Source organism: Lissotriton helveticus, chromosome 7 (genome assembly GCF_964261635.1).
Source record: "Lissotriton helveticus chromosome 7, aLisHel1.1, whole genome shotgun sequence".
NCBI classification, from domain to species: Eukaryota; Metazoa; Chordata; class Amphibia; order Caudata; family Salamandridae; genus Lissotriton; species Lissotriton helveticus.
The window spans coordinates 259,335,346-259,356,620 of NC_136068.1; the positions used below are offsets into that span (position 1 = coordinate 259,335,346).

At 38.1% G+C, this 21,275-nt stretch overlaps 1 protein-coding gene across 1 annotated transcript in view; it reads right to left on the reverse strand.

The window, feature by feature from the left end:
• DPM1 (dolichyl-phosphate mannosyltransferase subunit 1, catalytic) overlaps nt 1-21,275 on the reverse strand; it is a 107,456-nt gene that overhangs the window by 63,170 nt on the left and 23,011 nt on the right. The window contains exon 3 of the mRNA XM_078652046.1: nt 17,185-17,218. Coding sequence (XP_078508172.1) covers nt 17,185-17,218 — 34 coding nt within the window. The remainder of the gene's footprint in view (nt 1-17,184; nt 17,219-21,275) is intronic.

Sequence of the window (21,275 nt, forward strand, 5' to 3'; positions counted from 1 at the left end):
GCAGTTGGGATCAGTGAGAAGGTTAGTGACTTACAACAATTATGTGCATTGACCCCTCCCTTTAATAGTATAGTCATTAGAGCTGGGGGAAACTTTCCAATTCATGTAAAAACATGGAGTACATAACTAATGGAACGTGCTTTCTCATAATTTAGTTTACCAATACTGTACTATTCATCAAGACCCCTTCGGGGCTTAAAACTCTTGTTATACAAGTTGCTGCTGTGAGGGTAACCCAATGTCATTATCTCAAAGAGAGGTACTGTTCACATTTGTTTTAATGATAGGCATGGATGGGAAAAGCATAGAGATGAGGACCTCCAAATCCTGCTCAAAGGTCAGACCCTCATAAGAGTTTCATCAACCAATTTGGCAACAAAGCCATTAGCTCTTTCTGACAAGACTGTAGAACACAGGTGGTAAGTGATGGTCTGTGGGGTGTCAAACTAAGAGCTCTCTAAAACGATCTTTCTTTGTATGCCATTTGTATGCCATAGAAAATAAGTTCTTGAATCAGTTCATGCCTCTTCACAATGATACCACTACATGAGGAAATTGTAGTTACAGCCACTAATTACAACATTATTAACATTCTAAGTTGCGTTATTGTAATACGTGAATGGAACCAAGACCAGTTGGATTTTCGCTCTGGTGGCACTCCTTATCTATAATATCTACATGGAAATACAACTGGTCTCGGTTCCTTTCACTTATTACATTTGGCGATGATCCGGAAAGAACCTGCCTTGCCATTTGATGGTCTACAGAAATTTTGAAAAGCAGGAAGCAACTCCAAGGTATGACTTTCCTACAACTACACATTTAAAAAGGCATACTGGCACTCAGTGAGCCGCACCAGTGACCTTCCATCGATCTCCCTCAACCTTAGGGTGCCAGTTCCTGCCTGCACACAACTGAAGGGTGCCAGTTCCTGCCTGCCCACAACGGAAGTGTGCCAGTTCCTGCCTGCACACAACTGAAGTGTGCCAGTTCCTGCCTGCACACAACTGAAGTGTGCCAGTTCCTGCCTGAACACAACTGAAGTGTGCCAGTTACTTCCTGCACACAACTGAAGTGTGCCAATTGCTGCCATCTTCCACTTTAAACTACCTGTTTGCCTACTTGTCCTGCTGCTTGTACGTCACGCTTCTTCCTGCCTGCCCCTACTTGCCATGGAAGGCACTACCTGTTTCCATGTGGAAGAGCGTCAAGGGCTACTACTATTTAATGTCCTGCAAACATAAGGGAGAACTCTCAGAGCTTCGCTCTGGTGGCACCGAGTCTTTCACTGCTGTCTTCCTGCCTACGGATAGTCTCTACACTTTGTGTAACCAGTGCTTCAGATTCATGCTACCTACTGCCCCAGAGTCTTCTTTTCCCTGCTCCCGTCTTCATGGAGAGGACTCCTACATTTGTGTACGCTTTGAGAGAGTCCCTGCTGTGAACTGCCTTTCCATAATTACTTTGCGCGATCAGGAGCGTCAGCTAAAAGTCTTGCTCTTACTCTTCGACCACTTTTCCTAGCGTGGTTCGAGACTTGGGCAGTGAGTTGATCATTTTCCCCCCTTATTCTCTGGTGCGCCTTTCAATGGCAGTTTAACTGTCTTTCCAATACTTTTAAACATTGCTCAGACGCACAAGGAGCCCGCTCGCGCTCGTACCTTCTTGCATGCTACCTGGCCTCGCCTGCCTTCATGTCTTTGTGACGTTTCCTTCACTTACAGCTGCTTTCCTCCTTCCGGACCTCTGCATGCATCATCGTGCCTGGAGCCATCCTGCACGTCGCCACATCTTGTGTTTGAGGCACCATATCTTCACAGTAGTCACTCAGTTCATCTTTGCCAACCATGTTTTTATTCATGTCAATTTCAATAAAGTTATTAAGAAAGGCGTCACTCCGTTCGGTCATCGGCACCCCAGTGAAATCTTCACACTTCTTGGTGATTTGTTCTGGCACTGCGCGACTCTTTGGGTTACGCTGTCCTTCGAGGTCTGTATGTATTTCAGTGAGTCGGACTTTCCTGCGCTAATATTGCTCCATTCAATGTCTTCATGCACATTTTCTTCCTGACTGATTTCACCTAGACTTGCAGCAGTACTTAGTAATGTAGGGATAACATCAGACATTTTATCTTGCTGCAGCTTTCAGTTACAATTTCAACAGTACAACCCAGTTAAGAATGTGAAATATGTAAACGTTTCGGCAAAGTAGTTTCTCACTCATTTGAAAGTGAGAGCTTTTCATATTGGTTGACAATTATTTTTTTCTGTGTTTAGAGCACCATCTACTGGGCATGTTATTTAATAACAAAGTTATGTATTACTAACAAGCATTTATTCTCATAAGGAAAGAATTTGTTTACAAGTTTGCCTTTGGAATATGTTTCATGTAATCCACATTGTCAAGCAGTTTCTTACTTTCTTCTTGATGATCCACATCTTGTTTATTTTCATGTCTATTTCAAAATGTAACAGTTGGCATATGCACTTTCACACAAATATTTGTAGGTGAAATTTTTCACTGTTTATTTCAAGAGTTACTGGAGCGAGATTCTCTTTATTGATTACACCTGTGCATTTTTACTGTTCGTGGATTAGTTAAAGGTTTATGTTGTAATAGCCTACTGGCTATGTGAATTTCCACAGGTACGTGGATTTGTCACCTATGTTGTTCTACAAAGTTTATGTGGTAATAGCCTCCCGGCTATGTGATACCCACTTATGCGTGGATACGTCACCTTATTTAAGTTATGCATTGTAATAGCCTCCTGGCTGTGTGACATTCATTTGTGTTGGTACGTCACCTATATTTTAAAATCCCCTGTTCTCAGGATCTACTGTTTTGACAAAAGTGCGTTTTCACTTATCACATGGTACCTGTGCGTGATTTCTCACATACTTACTGTCATGTTAGATTTATTTTAAAATTCAACAGGGGGGAATTTTCATCCCTCCTTTTCTCCTCTCTAGTTTTCTTCATTCAAGAATTGTGTATTGGAGCGTACCAACCCTTTTTTTGCGCGTGTGAGTGACAGAGTCTTGCGTTATGTCTCTTTGAGAGTGTTTTTTTTCTTGTCTTTGTCTTGCGCTTATTTTCATCGGTTGACGTTCGCTGTTTATCACTTCCATACTAGTCTGGCCAACTGGTATGTCCTGCTGGTGACTTAGATGTCAAGTTCCTGTTTTCTTCTGTTGTTTGTTTTAGTTTTCCTTAGCATACGGTGGGGGCTCTCTTTTTCTCACATTCTCTTCTTTGTGTATTCCTTGCTCTATTTCGTTTCTTAAAATTTCTTATTTCAACATTTATTGGTTTACCTTTTGCTTTTCTTACCTCCATTCTTCTTTTGCTTGCAAAGGGGGAAGAGGTGTGATGTGTTGTTAATTAATTCAATGCATTCCTTTTGGGATTGATTGCATATTTTAATTTTTGCTATTACTATGCTTGCTTTTCTTCTATCCTTTTTGCTGTTCATTAAAGGGGGGAGGTGTGTAGTATAGTGATCTTTCATGTAATACACCTTTCATGCCTCTCTGCCTGCCTGCTCAGTTAGTGTGGATGTACTGTGGAATGTTGCTATGTGTGGTGAGGTAATGGTATGACCGAGTGTGGTGTGTCAGTTGAGAGGATGAGCTAAGCAGCAAGGAAGCTGCTCCTAGTGGGGTTCTGTAGAGAAGACCTACTCTACATCTAATTCTGTACTACTCCATGTTGTGATTCCTTATCTACAATACATCTACATGGAAATCCAACTTGTCTCGGTTCCATTCACTTATTACAGTTATGGGGTGATGGAGCAAGGTGATGAACAAGATTTTGTTCAAACTTGCAAAGTTAGTCTCCCATAATAATATTAATTGAATTAATAAGCATGTGTTGAAATTACTAATCAATTTAGTATAAGAATGTATTCATCAGTACACGCGGGATTAACTAATGTGCTTTATGTTGCAAACGCGAAGAAAAATAATAAACTAACCATGTCTATTGTCTTTGTCAGTATTAAATGCGGCTGTTTAACTAATGGCATGTGCTTATTTTGTGTGCTTACGTTATGTCTTTTCTGTGACAAAAGCTCGCGGAGATTCGTCCAGTTTAAAGAAGAAAGGTAAATGCAATGCTGCTTGTGTGTGACTTGGTCAAGGAACGGTAGTGACCTAATACTTTTATCATGGACGGACATGGGACAGCCAATGAGAAGCTTGGATTTCTATGAAATAATGTAAAATGTAGAAAGTTTAGTTAGAAAGAAAGGTATAAAACCTGACGGTATGAGCAGGAGGGCGCTTCTCGCTTCCCGATTCCTGAATGACGTGACGTGCCGTTGGACTCTTTGGCGCACGTAAGGACAGCAGACTTTAAATGATTTTTCCTTTCTAGGTGGAGTGAGAATTATACAGGGAAATAGATTTAGGGAATGGAAACTGTTATTCTGCTAATAATTCATGCTTTTTGATTTTGCTTTATAAGTGTCAGACTAATAAATCATTTCGTATTAAAATGCTGCTTTCTTATTTGCTAATAAAATAAATATTCTTAACGTAAATGCTCTTTCTTTGAAAAATAAAGTGAATAAAAATTAGATTTGAAATGACAAGCTGGTCTTGTTTATTCATGGTCTAGTTTCCATCAGTTGATCCAATCGACTTAGTGGCTTAATTATAAATGATATATGTTTAAAACCATGGTGAGAATAGACAAACTGCAGTTGTACATCAATATGTAAATAGTTTGTGAGTAGTTTATAATAATTAGGCCACATGATTCAGTTGCTCAAAAATTGTCTCGTTGGTTTATGGGCCTTTATACATGTTATATGATTAATGGTGAGTACTGAGGTGATAGAAAGTGTTTGTGAGACAGTTTTTCTTTAGGAGCGCTGGATCAATTACTTGGTAGCAGAGGATGGTTACTATGGTAACTGGCATGTTATATGGTAGAACATAGGATTGATGACTAAAACATGTTAAGTTTGTTTAGTTGTTATATGTAGTCGAAAGGTTTTTTCCAGCAGTGTGGAAATTCCTGGTTTTGCCGGCAAAAGAGAAGTGTGACAGGTGAAGTTACACAGTGCATTTGTTCTGTTTCAAAACAGTGGTATAGCCGTATATCACAAGTGTTGTGGACGTACAGCACAAGTTCAGGGATCTTAGGTATGTAAGGTAAAATGCATAGTGAGGATTGTCTATGAAATTGTAGCTTTGAGTATAGGGACCTATGTCCTGTTCTAAAACTCACTGTGAAAAGAGTAGTAGAATTTATCCAAGCTTGAGTGAAGGGTAAGGAAGCGTCGTCTAGCTTACTGGCGAGTGAGGATTTCTATTGGTGGGTTAGAGTCCTACTATAGATTCATGTAACCATGGTTAGGGATTTTTTCCGTTTGAATGTGCGTAAATTAATTTGTAATATTCGATCAAGTGAAACTCTGAATTATTTCTATATGTGCATTCAGAGGGAAAAAAGTTTGTTATTACCTGCTAGAAGGGTAGAGTAGCCTTACTTAATCAACGAATTTAAATATTCTGTGAGACTAGTGTCGTCTATTTCACGCAAAAGAATACTTGAATGTTTGAAAAAGCTATCACTTTATTTTAGCGAAGCAGACAAATGGTTTGTTTTTGTGGAGTTACTAACTGAATTCAATTGAAAGATTTGTAAAATATGGCGCTGTGAAAATATTTTGTAAAGGAGGTGTTAGTTTAGGGAGCGGAGCAAGGGACAGAGAAGCTGCAGCGGCAGTATACGTCACAGGTGTCGCGCAGTGATTGGCTAACATACGTCACAGTATTCGCACTGATTGGCTCACGTGACTAAGACAAGCTTACAGCTGATTGGCTCTTCCTGAAAAGCAGTAATTCTATTGGTCGAGCAGAATAGTGACGAGGCTTAACCTGATTTGCTTGTTGGTGAGTTTCGCGCACAGATTGGTTAGAATTGAGGAACAACAAGGAAGTAGTTACGATCTTTTCCAAAGTAAGGGAAATTGTTTAAAAACATGGATTATTATTACATAAAGGAGAAAAAGAAACTTTCATGGTTTCAGAAATTGAAAAATAAAATTAAACCTGACAAGAAAATTGAAACGCGAGGTGAAAGATTACTTCATAAGTACAAAACACCTGCAGCTTATATGTTAGGTGAATATGGTTATCATACTTGTCTTTGGATTGAGAATTGGATGAAGTATACTGAGAATGATGGCGCATTAGCATGGCCAGAGGATGGATCATTTAACATAGGGGTTTTGAAAAATCTAAGAGAAAGAATGACAAATCTTGTACCAAAGCCTAGACCTACTCAATTTAAGGCTTTAGCTGAATGGGAGGATGAAATGTTTGAAATAGAACGAGAGAATAGAGGAATAGCAAGAGGTACTGGATTAGGTTTTAATAGAGAAACACATGAGGATAGAATGCGTCGATGGAGACGTGAAAATACATGTGATGGTTTGTACCCAGCGAGAATGATTAATGAGGTAACTGGTCAAAAGAGTGCCCAAAAGAAAAAGAAAAATAGTGAAGAAAGTGATGCAGAAGAGGCGGTTTTAGAAGAAATTTATACTAGAAAACCGCCACCTTATCAATCAGTTTGTTCATGGTCTTCCCCAAGTGCCCTACCAAGAGAAATTATTGATGAGACATCTCCCAGATCAAATCCGAATAATAGAAAGACACCTGAAAGAGTAGAAACAAGATGTAATTTTAGTATATCAGGTGAAAACAGAAATTATGCTGAAACCCCTATTCAGAGAAATGAAACCCCAAGAAATGGAACGAGAACAGAAAGGTGTGAGGAGTTACCAAATACCTCAGAATATTTCCGTTCAAAAGATGAATTAATACAGCAGTTAACTAAAAACATGGAAGCAGTAACAGTACCTGTAACGATTGGACCTGTTCTTCCAGTATTTGATCAAAGAGAAGTTAGACATTCAGCTTTAACTGTTCCATTAAATGCAGAAATACAGAAAGTGGCAGAAAAATGTTATTCAGATTTGTCTGAAATACATCGAGAGAAAACAATGATGCCCGATTTAACTTTTAATCAAGGTTCGTCTTGTAAAACTCCATCTGGTGCAGAATCTGATTCTGAAACTCCAGAAAAGAACTTGAATAAAATAGATTTATCACAAAGCCCTGAATCTAAATTACTTGATGTTGCAAAATTGAAAGCAGATATTGAGGAATTAATAATTGGAACAATTGGAACTGACAGTTTGAAAGCATATCAGGATGATGAATTGTTGTTTATTTGCAAAAGTATAACATGGAAAACGAAAAACAAATATGATCAATTAGAGGAGATAGCTTTTGAATTAGAAGTAGATTTAAGTAAGCAGAAGGGTTTGCAGAAAACATACAGAGTGGATTTCTCTGAAAAAGACATTGAAAATTTGAAACCACAGGAAGAATAACTCACATTAAAGAATTGATCGTAATTCTGAGAAAATGGGGTGAATTAAGCAAATGGGGAATAAAACGGTCAAAGAAAAGAGAGGAAGACAGAACAAGCTTAGCTTTTCCTGCCAGAGAAAAGGAAGCAGTAGCAAATGAGTTTCCAATGAGAGAAATACCGGGAGGAGGGTATGTTCATGTTCCATGGACCAGACAAGACATTTTACTGTTTACAAATGATTTTCCTCGTTTGAGAGAAAAACCCGTAGAATGGTATCGACAGGTAGACAGATTTGTGAAAGTTTCAAAAGTTTTGTGGGTTGATCTTGATGGATTCTTTGACATAGTTGTCCCATCAGATTTATGGACAGAATGCAAAATTTCTATAGATTGGCCTACAGAGGAACCTGCTCGAAATAAGGTAACAGGTGCTCCTTCAGCAGATGTAATAAAAATGTATGAAAAGGTAATTGTCTGGTTGAAAAACAAGATTCCCCAAAATAAGTAGATCGGGTTAAAATAGATAGAACTCAAGAGCCAAAAGAATCACTACATTCATTTTTATGAAAGATTACTGTTGGTATTTAAACAATACAGTGGTTATGGAAGTTTAAGTGAAAAGGATATGAGCCATTTTATATACAGATTTGTATATGGCTTGAGACCTGAAATTGGTGAAATGATAAGATCTGGAATAGTTGGTTGGCAATCGCTTACAGTGGATGAAATTTTGAGAAAAGCAAAATACTGTAGTGATGAAATTGATGCTAAACAAAAGAAGCTAAAAGAAAAGGCTATGTGGGCACAGGTAAAAGTGGCTGAACAACAAATAGCAACTTTAGGAAATAAAAATGTTGATCATAACCAAGGGAAATTTAAAGGTAATTATAATAAACCAAAATTGATGGGTAATATTGAAGAGTTAAAACAGAAACTTTCATGTTTTAATTGTGGCGAAATTGGACACTGGAAGCGCGAATGTAAGAATCCGCCCAGAAATTTGTTAAAAAAATGCATCATTAAATCTACAGATGCAGAATAAGATAAATCAGCTGCAACAGCTACAGCGACAGGTAGTGATTCAGCAAAGTCAGATTCCACAGCCACCACTTCCAAACTGTGTAAATGTGCAGAGATACAGTGCAGAAACAGGATTCAGCGGAGGTGAACAGGTAAACAGATCATCAAGAGTGAATGTACCAAATGTTTCTCAACAGTTTTGGTTGAAAGAAGATGGAGGGAGTGAATCTGAGGATTACTTCTGACGGTGCCTGAGAGAGGAGGAAGAGTGTGTGCTTGGAGCCACTCTTGGGGTAGATCAATCTGGTCCATTTGTTAATGGTAAAGTGAATGATTACTTTCCTAGTGGATACAGGTGCTACCCGTTCTACTGTTAGATCAGTGGAAATAGAAAACCTTCCTCTCTCTGGAGACCAGACCCAAGTAGTAGGTGTAGCTAATCAGCAGATTAAAACAGATTTAACTGAACCAGTTGAAGTTGAAATTGGCACATTTAAGGACATGCATAGATTTGTAGTTTGTGACAGCAGTCCTGTTAATCTGTTAGGTAGGGATATTCTCTGCAAGATGAATTGTAAAATATATTGCTCACCGGATGGTATTGAGCTCCAAACTCCAGAAGAAGATGGACTTTACACATTAACAATGTTAATGGTTGAGGCAGAAGAAAGTAAATTGTATCCTGTATTTGATAAAAGTAATCTACCTGAAGAATTAAAAGAGACAGTGAATGTTAACATTTGGGATTTCACTTGAGATGAAATGGGTTTGATGAAAAATGTAGACCCAGTTAAAATATCAGTAAAACAAGGAGCAGATTATCCAAACATTCCTCAGTATAAAATGAAAGCAGAAGTGATTGAAGGTGTGACTCCTGTAATAGATAATTTCATAAAACAAGGTGTTCTAAAAGAAATTGAGAGCAGTCCATGTAATTCACCGATTATGGGAATTAAAAAGCCAAATAGAACTTTCAGGATTGTTCAAGACCTGAGAAAGATTAGTCAAATTGTTGTTCAATGTTGCCCAGTTGTACCAAACCCAGCGGTAATTTTATATCAGATTCTGCATGATGCAGAATGGTATACAGTTATTGATTTATGTAACGCATTCATTACTGTTCCATTGCATCCAGAAAGCCAGCAAATGTTTGCATTCCGGTTCAAAGAGCGTATCCTAACATGGTGTCGAATCCCTCAAGGGTACACTGAAAGTCCATCTATTTTTAATCAGTTGCTAAAGAAATCCTTGGAAAATTTAGATTTACCTGGAAAATCTACATTAGTGCAGTATATTGATGATCTCCTTGTGGCTGCAAAAACAAGAGATAAGTGTGTGACAGATACCATTACTCTTTTGAATCATCTGGCTGATGAGGGACATAAAGTGTCACCTGCGAAATTACAGTTTTGCAAACAAGAAGTAAAATATCTTGGTCACAGAATTGCAAAGGGAGTCAGACAAGTGACAACAGAGAGAATACAAATGATTCAAGCAATGCAACCTCCAAAAACACAGAGACAGGTTAGAATGTTTCTAGGAATGGTAGGTTATTGTCGCCAATGGATTAGTGGATTTTCAGTAATTGCAAAGCCACTGCAGAGACTGACAAAAGCAGACATAAAAGACCCAATTTGCTTAACAGATACTGAGTTAGAAGCTTTTGAACAGTTAAAGAAAAGTTTGTGTGAAGCTCCAGCATTGGGAATGCCGGACTACGAAAGAGAATTTGAGCTGTATTGCAGTGAAAGAGAAGGATGTGCATTATCAGTTCTGATTCAAAGACATGGAAGACTGAGAAAGCCAATAGCATATTTCTCAGCGGTTCTTGACCCTGTTGCAAAAGCATTACCAGGTTGCTTTAAAGCAGTAGCTGCAACAAGTGTAAGTTTGGAACAGAGTGAAGGAATAATAATGGGATTTCCTGTAAAAGTATATGTACCACACTCAGTTGAAATTCTTCTCACTAGAAGCAAAACACAGCATTTGACAAATAACAGGCTAAGCAAAACACAGCATTTGACAAATAACAGGCTAACAAAATATGAACAGACTGTCCTTGGATCGGATAATGTCTCTATTGCAAGATGTGTGAATTTAAATCCTTCCACATTATTACCGGATGGTACTGAAACAGAAGTCAGGAATGATGTTGACCATGAATGCCTGGATGTATTAGAATATGAGGTCTGAAGAGATGGATTCATGCTAGTCATACCATACGAGTGCCAGCACCTGAAAATCCTGACGAAGGTGATACAACAGCTGATTCAGATAATGAAGAAGAACCTGAAAGAAATCCAGATCCTGAAGATCGACAAGAAGGTCGACATCTGGAAAATTCAAATGCGAATGAGGCATTGAATGAAGATAATGAAGAGATTGTAATACAAGATTCTGAAAATGAAGAAAATCTGTTAGATCAAGTAGCAGAAAAAGAAACTGAACAAGTGGTGATTCAAGATCAGGAGAGTATTGAAAAGCAGATTGGAAGCTCTGGAAGAAGGAACGAAAATTCTGAACCTGGTGAATTGGAAGTAATTGAAGAAGAAGAAGAAGAAGAAGACGAAATTCCAAGTACTAGCTATAAGGATGATGTTTCTAACAGAGTGAAACTGCAGAGTAAAGAAGTACCTGAATCTAAAGCTGATAACTCAGAGAGTGAAACAGATGAAAGTGAAGATGAATCAAAAGTGAAAAGTTCAAGAAAAAGAGCTTGGAGAGTGGAGTATAATCTAGCTGAAACGAAAAAGAAATTATCAAGAAAAGGAGATAATTGGCCTAATGGAAATGAAGGTTCAAGATTTAAGCTAGTGAATAGAACAAAAGAGCAGGTTAATGAGATTTCAAGTCAAAAAGAAGAAAATTCAAACAAGCAGAAGAGAAAATTGAAGTGATAAACAGAAGAACAAAAGAGTAATAAAGCCAAATCAAAAGTATAAGTCACCTGAGTGGACATAATCATTCCTCCAATAGTAGAAGTAAATAATAGTCAAGAAGATTTTGATAATGCAAGTGATAATGATTGATTTTGTTCTGACACAAGGTTGAAGAAATTGTGTTAGGTGACACAAGGTCGAAGAAAGTGTGTTAGCTGGAAAACACATTGATGTATGACATAAGGTCGAAGAAAAACTGTTAGATAAAAAAAAAAAAAGAAAATTAAAAAGAGGGGTGTATATTTAGTAATGTTTAATTCATTTTTATTTTTGATTAAAAGTAAAGATGCCTTCTACTAATAATAATTCGAGATGCTCAATTTTTAGAAGATGTTGCAAATTGTCTTCAATATGTGTAATCCTGATAATCTTGGTTTGGTTAATTTTAGCTGTCATTTTTCCTTTTGGAATAGATAAAGAGATGTATAAAGCTAACATGACTAGTAAAGTTGTGGTTAATCATGATAATCATGACAAAGCTGACAGGTCAAATAAAATTATTGTACATAAACCAGAGATTCACCAAGATAGATCTGTAGGAGATTTTTCTAGTAATACATTTTCAAGACTTTTATCTGAATATGTAAAGGTGATGGATGCAAAAGATTGCTATATTTGTGTGAAATTGCCTACATCTGTTTCAGAAGGTGTAACGTATAATATGCTTCCTCTTACTTATGGCATAACTTGCAGTGTAATAGCTAGTTTGTTTTATCAAACAGGTCGTTTAGAGTACTATTACTCAGACTTTGATGACATTTTTGCAAATCTGAAAGTCGAAAATAGTTTGAATAAAGTGAAACATGCTAAACAGACGAGGGAATTTTTCTAGTGACTAGTGAACTAACTTATGAGTATGCTTTTAGAAATAATTTAACATGTAAATTGAGAACGGAAGAAAAAATATTCTTAAATATGGTGGAAGAGAGAAGGGCAATTTACAAGCAAAATGAGATGCTGAAACAAACCAAATCAAAATTTTGGCAGAAGGAAGATGAAAAGCTTAATGGTAGAAATGATAATGTTGCAATTCATATAGATGAACCTGTTAGTGAATAATTTTGTATTAGAAGAGATAATACTTTATTTGATAATTACTTTGTAATGCAAGTCAATGTGAAGATACTTATCGTATTTATGGGGGATGGGGATTTAAAGGAGGCAAAGATCCAATATTTCCTTGAATTTATTTTGTTTGTGGGAACAAAGCTTATTACAATCTTCCTGACCACTGGTATGGGACCTGTTACGTGGGATTCGTTTTTCCAAAAATTTTCATGTAGATGAAAACTCAAAGGGGTCATTTGAAATTGGTAAACACCTGAATAGATTCAGAAGGGAAAGTTTTTCAGAAATTTTGGGAGATATATTTGGTGCAGTAATACCCATGGTAGGAATAACCTTGAATGCAAATAAAATCAGAAAAAATTCTACAATTGTTGATAGATTGTCCACAGATACTGCTAGTGGATTTCAATTAGTGAACACAGAACTTATTGCTATGAGAACTATGGTAATGCAGAATCGTCTTGCTTTAGACATTTTGCTAGCAAAAGAGGGAGGAGTCTGCAGAATTTTACATGTCCAGCATTGCTGTACATATATTCCAGATAAGAGTCAGAATATAGAAATGTACATTAGGAATATTACAGAGATACATAATGAGATTGAACCTTTAGAAGATGATAGTTTTTCAGAACGCTTTGGCAAAAGAATTACAGCAATTAAACACTGGTTTCAAGAGATTGGTAGTTCAATTATAGGTAAAATAGTTTTTCCTTTAATAGTTTTAGCTATAGTGATACTTTTATTAAAAATTAGTTGCACGATACACAGGAGGAGAAAACATGTTTTAGAGAAGAAAAGAATTTACAATCTGGGAAAAGAAAAAGAAATAGAATTAGAAGAGTTTCGGAGAACTCAATATGAGAGTTGCAGAAAAACAGATGAATCCAAACTTTAGAAATACTAATATTAAGAAAGTCCAAAACATGTTCAAGGGTTGAAAATTTATAAAATTTTGGGTATTGTTTGTGATTTTGAAATCACCAGATGAGGGAGTTGATGGAGCAAGGTGATGAACAAGATTTTGTTCAAACTTGCAAAGTTAGTCTCCCATAATAATATTAATTGAATTAATAAGCATGTGGTAAAATTACTAATCAATTTAGTATAAGAATGTATTCATCAGTACACGCGGGATTAACTAATGTGCTTTATGTTGCAAACGCGAAGAAAAATAATAAACTAACCATGTCTATTGTCTTTGTCAGTATTAAATGCGGCTGTTTAACTAATGGCATGTGCTTATTTTGTGTGCTTAGGTTATGTCTTTTCTGTGACAAAAGCTTGTGGAGATTCGTCCAGTATAAAGAAGAAAGGTAAATGCAATGCTGCTTGTGTGTGCTTTGCTAGGTAACATATTAATGGGTTTAATTAGTATTGGGGGTGGGTAACAGAATGGGTTTCAATTCTTTAATTAATTGATGTCTTGCGTTTGTTTAATAATAGTTCCAAAGTGAGGCCTAAAGATCGTTCAAGAAAATGGCTGACAGAGTTGCAGTTCCAAAAGCTTGTCCAGAGTGGAGCCTTGCACATGCGCAGTTGTGAAGATTTTTACCACGCTGACATCAATGTTTGAAATAGCAGTTTTTATGTGGTGTTGAACGTGCTCTCTCGGAGGAAAGGCTCAAGGACAGGAACTTGTTGCGTCTGCCAAGGTTAGGAAGTTCTAGTTTGAAACTTGTGGAGAAAGTATCAATCTTGAGGAAGCCGAAAGACGTGGAAATGAGAGACAATAGGGCTTATGTATAAGCCTGGACTTGGTCAAGGAACGGTAGTGACCTAATACTTTTATCATGGACTGACACGGGACAGCCAATGAGAAGCTTGGATTTCTATGAAATAATGCAAAATGTAGAAACTTTAGTTAGAAAGAAAGGTATAAAACCTGACGTTATGAGCAGGAGGGCGCTTCTCGCTTTCCGATTCCTGAATGACGTGACGTGCTGTTGGACTCTTTGGTGCACGTAAGGACAGCAGACTTTAAATGATTTTTCCTTTCTAGGTGGAGTGAGAATTAGACAGGGAAATAGATTTAGGGAATGGAAACTGTTATTCTGCTAATAATCCATGCTTTTTGATTTTGCTTTATAAGTGTCAGACTAATAAATCATTTCTTATTAAAATGCTGCTTTCTTATTTGCTAATAAAATAAAGATTCTTAACGTAAATGCTCTTTCTTTGAAAAATAAAGTTAATAAAAATGAGATTTGAAATGACAAGCTGGTCTTGTTTATTCATGGTCTAGTTTCCATCAGTTGATCCAATCGCCTTAGTGGCTTAATTATAAATGATATATGTTTAAAACCATGGTGAGAATAGACAAACTGCAGTTGTATATAAATATATAAATAGTTTGTGAGTAGTTTATAATAATTAGGCCACATGATTCAGTTGCTCAAAAATTGTCTTGTTGGTTTATGGGCCTTTATACGTGTTATATGATTAATGGGGAGTACTGAGGTGATAGAAAGTGTTTGTGAGACAGTTTTTCTTTAGGAGCGCTGGATCAGGGGTTCCTCTCTCTACAGGTTTATTGTGATGTCACATTTGATGTACATGGATATGCAGAAGCTCTAACTCCCATGGTTCATTACACAAAGACAAAAATTAAGTAAAGTAGACATGGCCCAGTTCTGGGAGAATGCTGAGAACATCGCCAAAACCTGCATACACTGTGGACAAAAGTAGACTTTTGGGACTGGACAAAGCAACAAGGACAACAGGAATTTCAAGGAGCCCAACGATTAAAGTAACAAAGAATTTTTGTGGACTAGCAAGTTGTAAACCATAGCCGGAGCTCGCTGAAATGTTGTAATTTAAGATTTTGTTTGCGAAACCTATTTTGGAAATTGCTGCTCAACGCTTTGTAGACCGGAATGGATTGCTGGGTAACACCTGCCTTTCACCGCTCTTATGGGGTAAAAACTTTGAGATGACAAGGCACTCATTTAGACTGCACTGGCTCAACCTCATTGTTAATAACTTTGCAATTAGGGACTTAATGCAGTGTTATTATACAAGATCTGCCATTTCTATGCTCGTGATGAAAGAATAGTCTGCTTCCTAAACCTAAATGCTTAAACTAAGCTGTTTTGAAAGCAATGGTTTAATCTGCATTATAGTCTAATTTTTTATCCGTTTTAATGTTAATCTTTATTTTTCATGAAACAGTTATCACAGTGCATACAACGAGTGTAATCGTTTACAGAGAAAACGATTAAACAGTGCTGCTTAGAGTGGAATAATTGGCTGAGAAAGAGAGCAGACTGTAAAAGAGCAGCACGCCAATTTTCACCAGCCAATTTCAAAAGTTTGTACTAACTTTTATTACTCTATTCCTTTCACAGAGGACATTCTTTATTGAACTATGTGTCTAGTAGTTATGGCTATAATATTCACCTTTAAAACTTTAAAAAAAAATAGGTGTAAAGTTAATTACTCCAACAAATTGGTGACTCGACTTAGTCTTTTTTTTTTTTTTTGCTTGGACAAGCAAGCTCAATTGAGTCAAGCCTAGTAGTTCTTTATAGTCATGTAAACCGAAACAGTATCCAGTAGCTGCAGTATCACCACTGCCACCTCAACAAATACTCAGTTTTGTAAGTTCCTTTTAAAAGATTTTATATTCTCAATTTACTGAAGGTCTTGGACAGCTCTTTCAATAGCTTGCCAACAACTACTATAAGCCTACTACAAATTGTGCTTTGATTTATTTGTGGGGCTTTGCTCACTTGATCTCAGAGTTCTGCTAAGGGCAATTTTACAATTCTGACTTTCCAATGGACAGGAACCTCCCTCCACAGGATTTAAACATTGTAATAAGTGCCCTGAGTTTAATTTTCTTCCATATGAAGTCAGTGTAATCTTTGGATAATATGGAATAGTTGTAGTTTAAATCCTATATTAAGTATTACCCAGCTTCATGGATTTTGTATGTGATGTGGCCTTTTTATCATTTTTTATGCTTCCAACTATACGGTACTACAATAATTAATATGTGACACAATAATTGCCCGCACTGTGGTAGCTCTGTCATTTCCCTCTAAAATAAAAATGCAGTAATTTGGCCTAAGTGTAGATAAGAAAACCACAAAAAGCAGTTGAATGATTCGCATTCTCTAAACTCACAGATGCTTATCCAGAGCTTTCATCGACTTACAGACTTCCACCATATTGGTCCATTGTCTTATATCTTTATAATATTCTCCAAGTTTAGAGATAACTTCCCTTGCTGCAAGCAACATTATTGCGGTCTTCTTGGTATTGAGAGCTAGCCAGCTTTATTACATACTGATGGACTTCCTTTGTCATCTTGTTCAAAGGGTGATATGTTCAACAATGTTCTCTGTCAGAGAAAGTATCAGTTGGGTGTCATCAGAACACATGCAATATCCAACACCCTATGATAGTACAAGGTCATACAAAGGGTTCACATGTATGTTAAACAACACTGGAGACAAAGGACAGACCTGAAGAACTCCGCACAACAGTCTAACTGGCGGTGCTCTGATCTGGTTATTCATTACCTGACTGTAATGCTGATTTAAGTAACCATTCAAATAAGCACTGGATACCCCGGTAACACTTTCTAGTCACGTATACTGATGTAAGTTATCAAAGGCGGCAAACAGGTCCCACAGTGAATAACATAGAAGCATGATCTTGATCTACCTCTATGAGCAACATTTCCTTTATGTCCAAAATGGCAAACAATATTATTGTTTTTTCTATTTGCAGTGAATTTGTTAAGATACAAGACTGTACTTACCCAAACCAAGCTTTTTAGCCCTTGGTCTTAAAACCTGAAAAACATAAAACATAAGTACCATACTTAATCTTTTTCCACAGATAGCATAGCACTGCTCTCCACATTCCCATTTGTCATAATAGAATTGACACATGGCAAGTCAGTAAAAAAGCCAAACTGTATCTAGAGAGACCTAGTTAAAAAATAAAAAGTGAGGCAAATAAATCGGACTTATGTTTTGTAGAATACTATGTACTATCATTGCAAACATTCACACTAAATAAGTCAATTGTAAATTAACCTTGCAAGTCCCTTAGCAAGCATTTGGTTAAGAGACAAAGTTGGCGAAACAGAGATCATTTTCCCAGTAGAGACTGCAGCAATGAAGGTGTGAGTGGTTATGAAGGCTTGATAATAGCCTCAGAAGCAGCTTGGCTTCTACAATTTACACTAACCTTTATGTGCCACAGCACCATGTTGCGGGGCTTGCTTCCATATTGTGAAAGACTACTTGCTCTCGAGGGCTCCCTAAACTCACAGTATCTATGAAGTGGCCCCAACAAGCTGAGGCGGGGTCTGGTGATGGGCACCAGATTAGCCTTGGCTTCATACATACATTTAAGTGTGTGATGGCAGAGGAATACTCCATCAAGAAAGTGGTAAACAGTTCTTACCAAAGAGCTACCATCTTTCTAATTTCTAGTGGAGTTGTATACCAAATCTGTGGTCCCTTTTCCCTGGGCTATTTAGAATTTGGCAAAATAAAGTCTGTAATGACCTTCATATGTAAGGTAGAGCATTTGCTAATGCAACATAATCACCCTTGTGGCGGATGAGCCACCAGCTGAGGGATTCTCACGGCAAACCAAGCTGATGCTTTCCATTCAGCAACTTGATGGAATTCCCACCTCTGAGTCTGGAGTGGGAGCTGCAGATATAGCAGAGTGGGACACCGACTAGTTTATTCCACAGTGTAGCAATACTGACCTCTTCAACTGTCAACAGGACAAGCCTGAAGAAACAATTGTACAGGTTTCTTATTAACCAGAACTTCCAGACTCTGAACAAGGAGACAACAAACAAAACTGAACTTCCAACCCCTTACTGAAGGTAAGCTGTCACTAGAGGAACTGTTGAGCATGGGAGACATGGGCTCAGCAATACAATTCACTGGAAAACGTCAATCGGGCATGGGCTGATGGTGGATTTTATGCTTTATGTGAAGCAGCTCCAGTTTGCAAACTGTTATGGCATGCAGCATTCTACAATAAAACATATAAAGCGGTGCCCTTCAATGGGGCGGTTTCATTGGAATTAATGAAGTCGGGTAATATCCCACAGTTCTACCTGTGATACAGGCCACTATCAATAATTAATGTGAATTTAGAATCATTAGGCACGGTGATTTTATGTAGAATTCAGGTGGCACTTACAAAATAGAGAAGTATCAACTAGATTGATTATATCTTACAGAAACATCATGTTGAAGCATTATTTTAACTACCTAATGAATAGTGAGGAATAAGTGCCTGCCACAGTAGATGCCGAAAAGGCATTGATTCTATGAGTGTGAACACATGCTCAGGGGTCATGGGACTAGATTGTACAACGAGCTGTTAAGCAAACTGGGTTTAAAACTCAGTCAGATTATACCCTCAAGCATAATCTATAGGCCACATCTCCTCCAAAGTACAAGCTTGTGGGGCTAAATTCCTCTTCTAACTCTTACACTGTAATCACCTCAGCGACCTTGCTCTACATTCTATTACTGCCACACCTTGGACGATCCGGATGCTATCCACCCGGCACTTCCAGGCATCCCACCCTGGGATCCCTCGTTCTTGTAATATGTATATACCTGTTTTTTTCTATCCCGAATGTTCCCACCCCCCTTCTTAGCCTAACGGGCCAAGTTCACGCTCTATAAAACAGAAAAATAAATAAATAGATGAAAGACTGGAGATGTCTCAAGCGAAACATCTGGGTTTTTAAGAATATACATTTATATCATGCCAGTGAAAATATAAGTGGTCCAGTAGAACAAGTGTACTAATAAACACGGATTCACTAATTTAATTACTACAGTACAAAGGTGGTATAAACACAGAAGAGCATAACTGACTTGAGGAAAGATTGGTTAATGTCCCAGAGATTTCAATTCAGAAATGTTTTACAGAAAACAACTCACAAAGCCTAGTTGTTGTGATCTTACCTCTCTCTACAGATTTGACCTCTTCTGTACTTGGTATAACACACAAAACCATTATAGAAAACATACATGCAGATCTGTTTAATATTTATTAGCACTGTTTAAGAAGAGGATCATCATGGCTAATTTTTGGCTCCCACCCTCCTGATTCATTGTCCCTCCTCACATTCAGCATATTACATGATGCACATATCAATATATATTATACATTCATAAACACATACATCTATTCACATACAAAGGAGTGTTTGGAAGTAGCATCAGGCGCTTTCTTATGAATATATCATGAGGAGCTGGGGTATGTGGTGGTATAGTTTAGTAGAGTTGAATATATGTCGTTGATATCCATGCAAAATACATGCATTATCGGCAGGATATGCGTCCGAATTACAGCAATTCAGCTTTTCCTCTTTCAAAGTGGATAAAAGGAGTACAGCTGGATTGGTTAATACAAATTCTGTTATTTGCAGACCTGCATGTGCGATATGGTATGGTTGTATGAACTCCCCGTGTAATACATCGCAAACGTGTCTTGGGTCCAGGCAAGCTTGTTTGCAAAACTTTAGCCCAAACCTTGGTAGCTGTGGCTTCAAGCAATCTGGCTTTGTGAAAGGAACAAGTGCAAAGCACCTACAACTGTTGGATAGGAAAGAAATGCGACACAAAGGAATTTCAACTCCAATATATTAACATAGCTCATTTGTATAAAATGGAGACACCAAAATGAACGATATCCACTAGAGGGTTTCAGAGGGATAAATTATTAAGCAAATAATAAATCACAGTTTTTCATTCAAATTGTAAACAACTCCTGTGGTTACTTGCAAAACGTTTGTAAAGTTAAGCATGTCTACTCCAGTCCGATCTAGGCGACCAACCCCAGCAGGGAGAGAGTCATTGGCACTAATGAGGCTTGGTAGGACAGTTACCTCACAGCCAAAGTAGCCTCCAGTCTAGTTCCAAGTTCTATGACCAGAGCCAGAGACCTCAATGGAGTGGTCCTGATGCATAGGATACAAGATGTTCATCCGGTGAAAATGATCTTCCTGGGGCCACCCATCGGTCCATGAACATGGTGGAGCAACTTTGGCCACAGAGGTTGATGCCCCTCGAAGATCGGCTGAAGTCCAGCCATAAGACAGTTTCCACTGGTCTACTGGTCTCTGGTTATAGCGAAACTAGCGGTTAACCTTAACTCAGGCTTGTGTACATCTTGGGCGACCAAACTACACTCCAATGAATCTCCTGGGTCCAGCAGGCTCAGGTGCTACTTTTGAGCGTTGAGACTGGAGATCTAAGGCTGTACTTCGGTGGTCTGCCAAACTCTGCTACCAACTCGCCAAGGCGGCTTCTTTAACTTGTGTGGTGCTGTAGCTGCAACGGGAAGTCAGACAACTGACTCTTGGAGTCACTCCTTCTGTCTGTGTCTCGGGATGACTCTTCATCAAGCAGGGCACCACAGGTAAGGTAGTCTATTTGCCAGCTCAAGGATCAGCGATGCAGTCCAGGTCCTCTCTCTGCCGGGTCCAGAAAACAGCAGGGCAGTCCTCCCCAGTTCTCTGTCCAATGTAGGCGTGATCTGAATGCAAGGGATGCCACTTTTATGCCCAGAAAATGACCTTGGGGGATGCAGCAACTACTAGTCAATAAGTTACCAGGCCCCCTCCCGCCGGACGAAGACTTCCTGCAAAGTGTGGCATCTAGCACTCCCAAGATGGCTGAACCCCTCTCTCAGTGTGTGAATCATGGAAGCCCATCCCAGAGGTGTGACTACCTTAGGGCTACACGTCCATGGGAAAACTGGTTTGGCAACTGTTTACCCCTCTCTCAGTCCCAAACACCAAACTGTCTACCAGAACCAAAAGCAGCCCTTCTCCTGTGTGTCCACCATTTGCCCTTCACA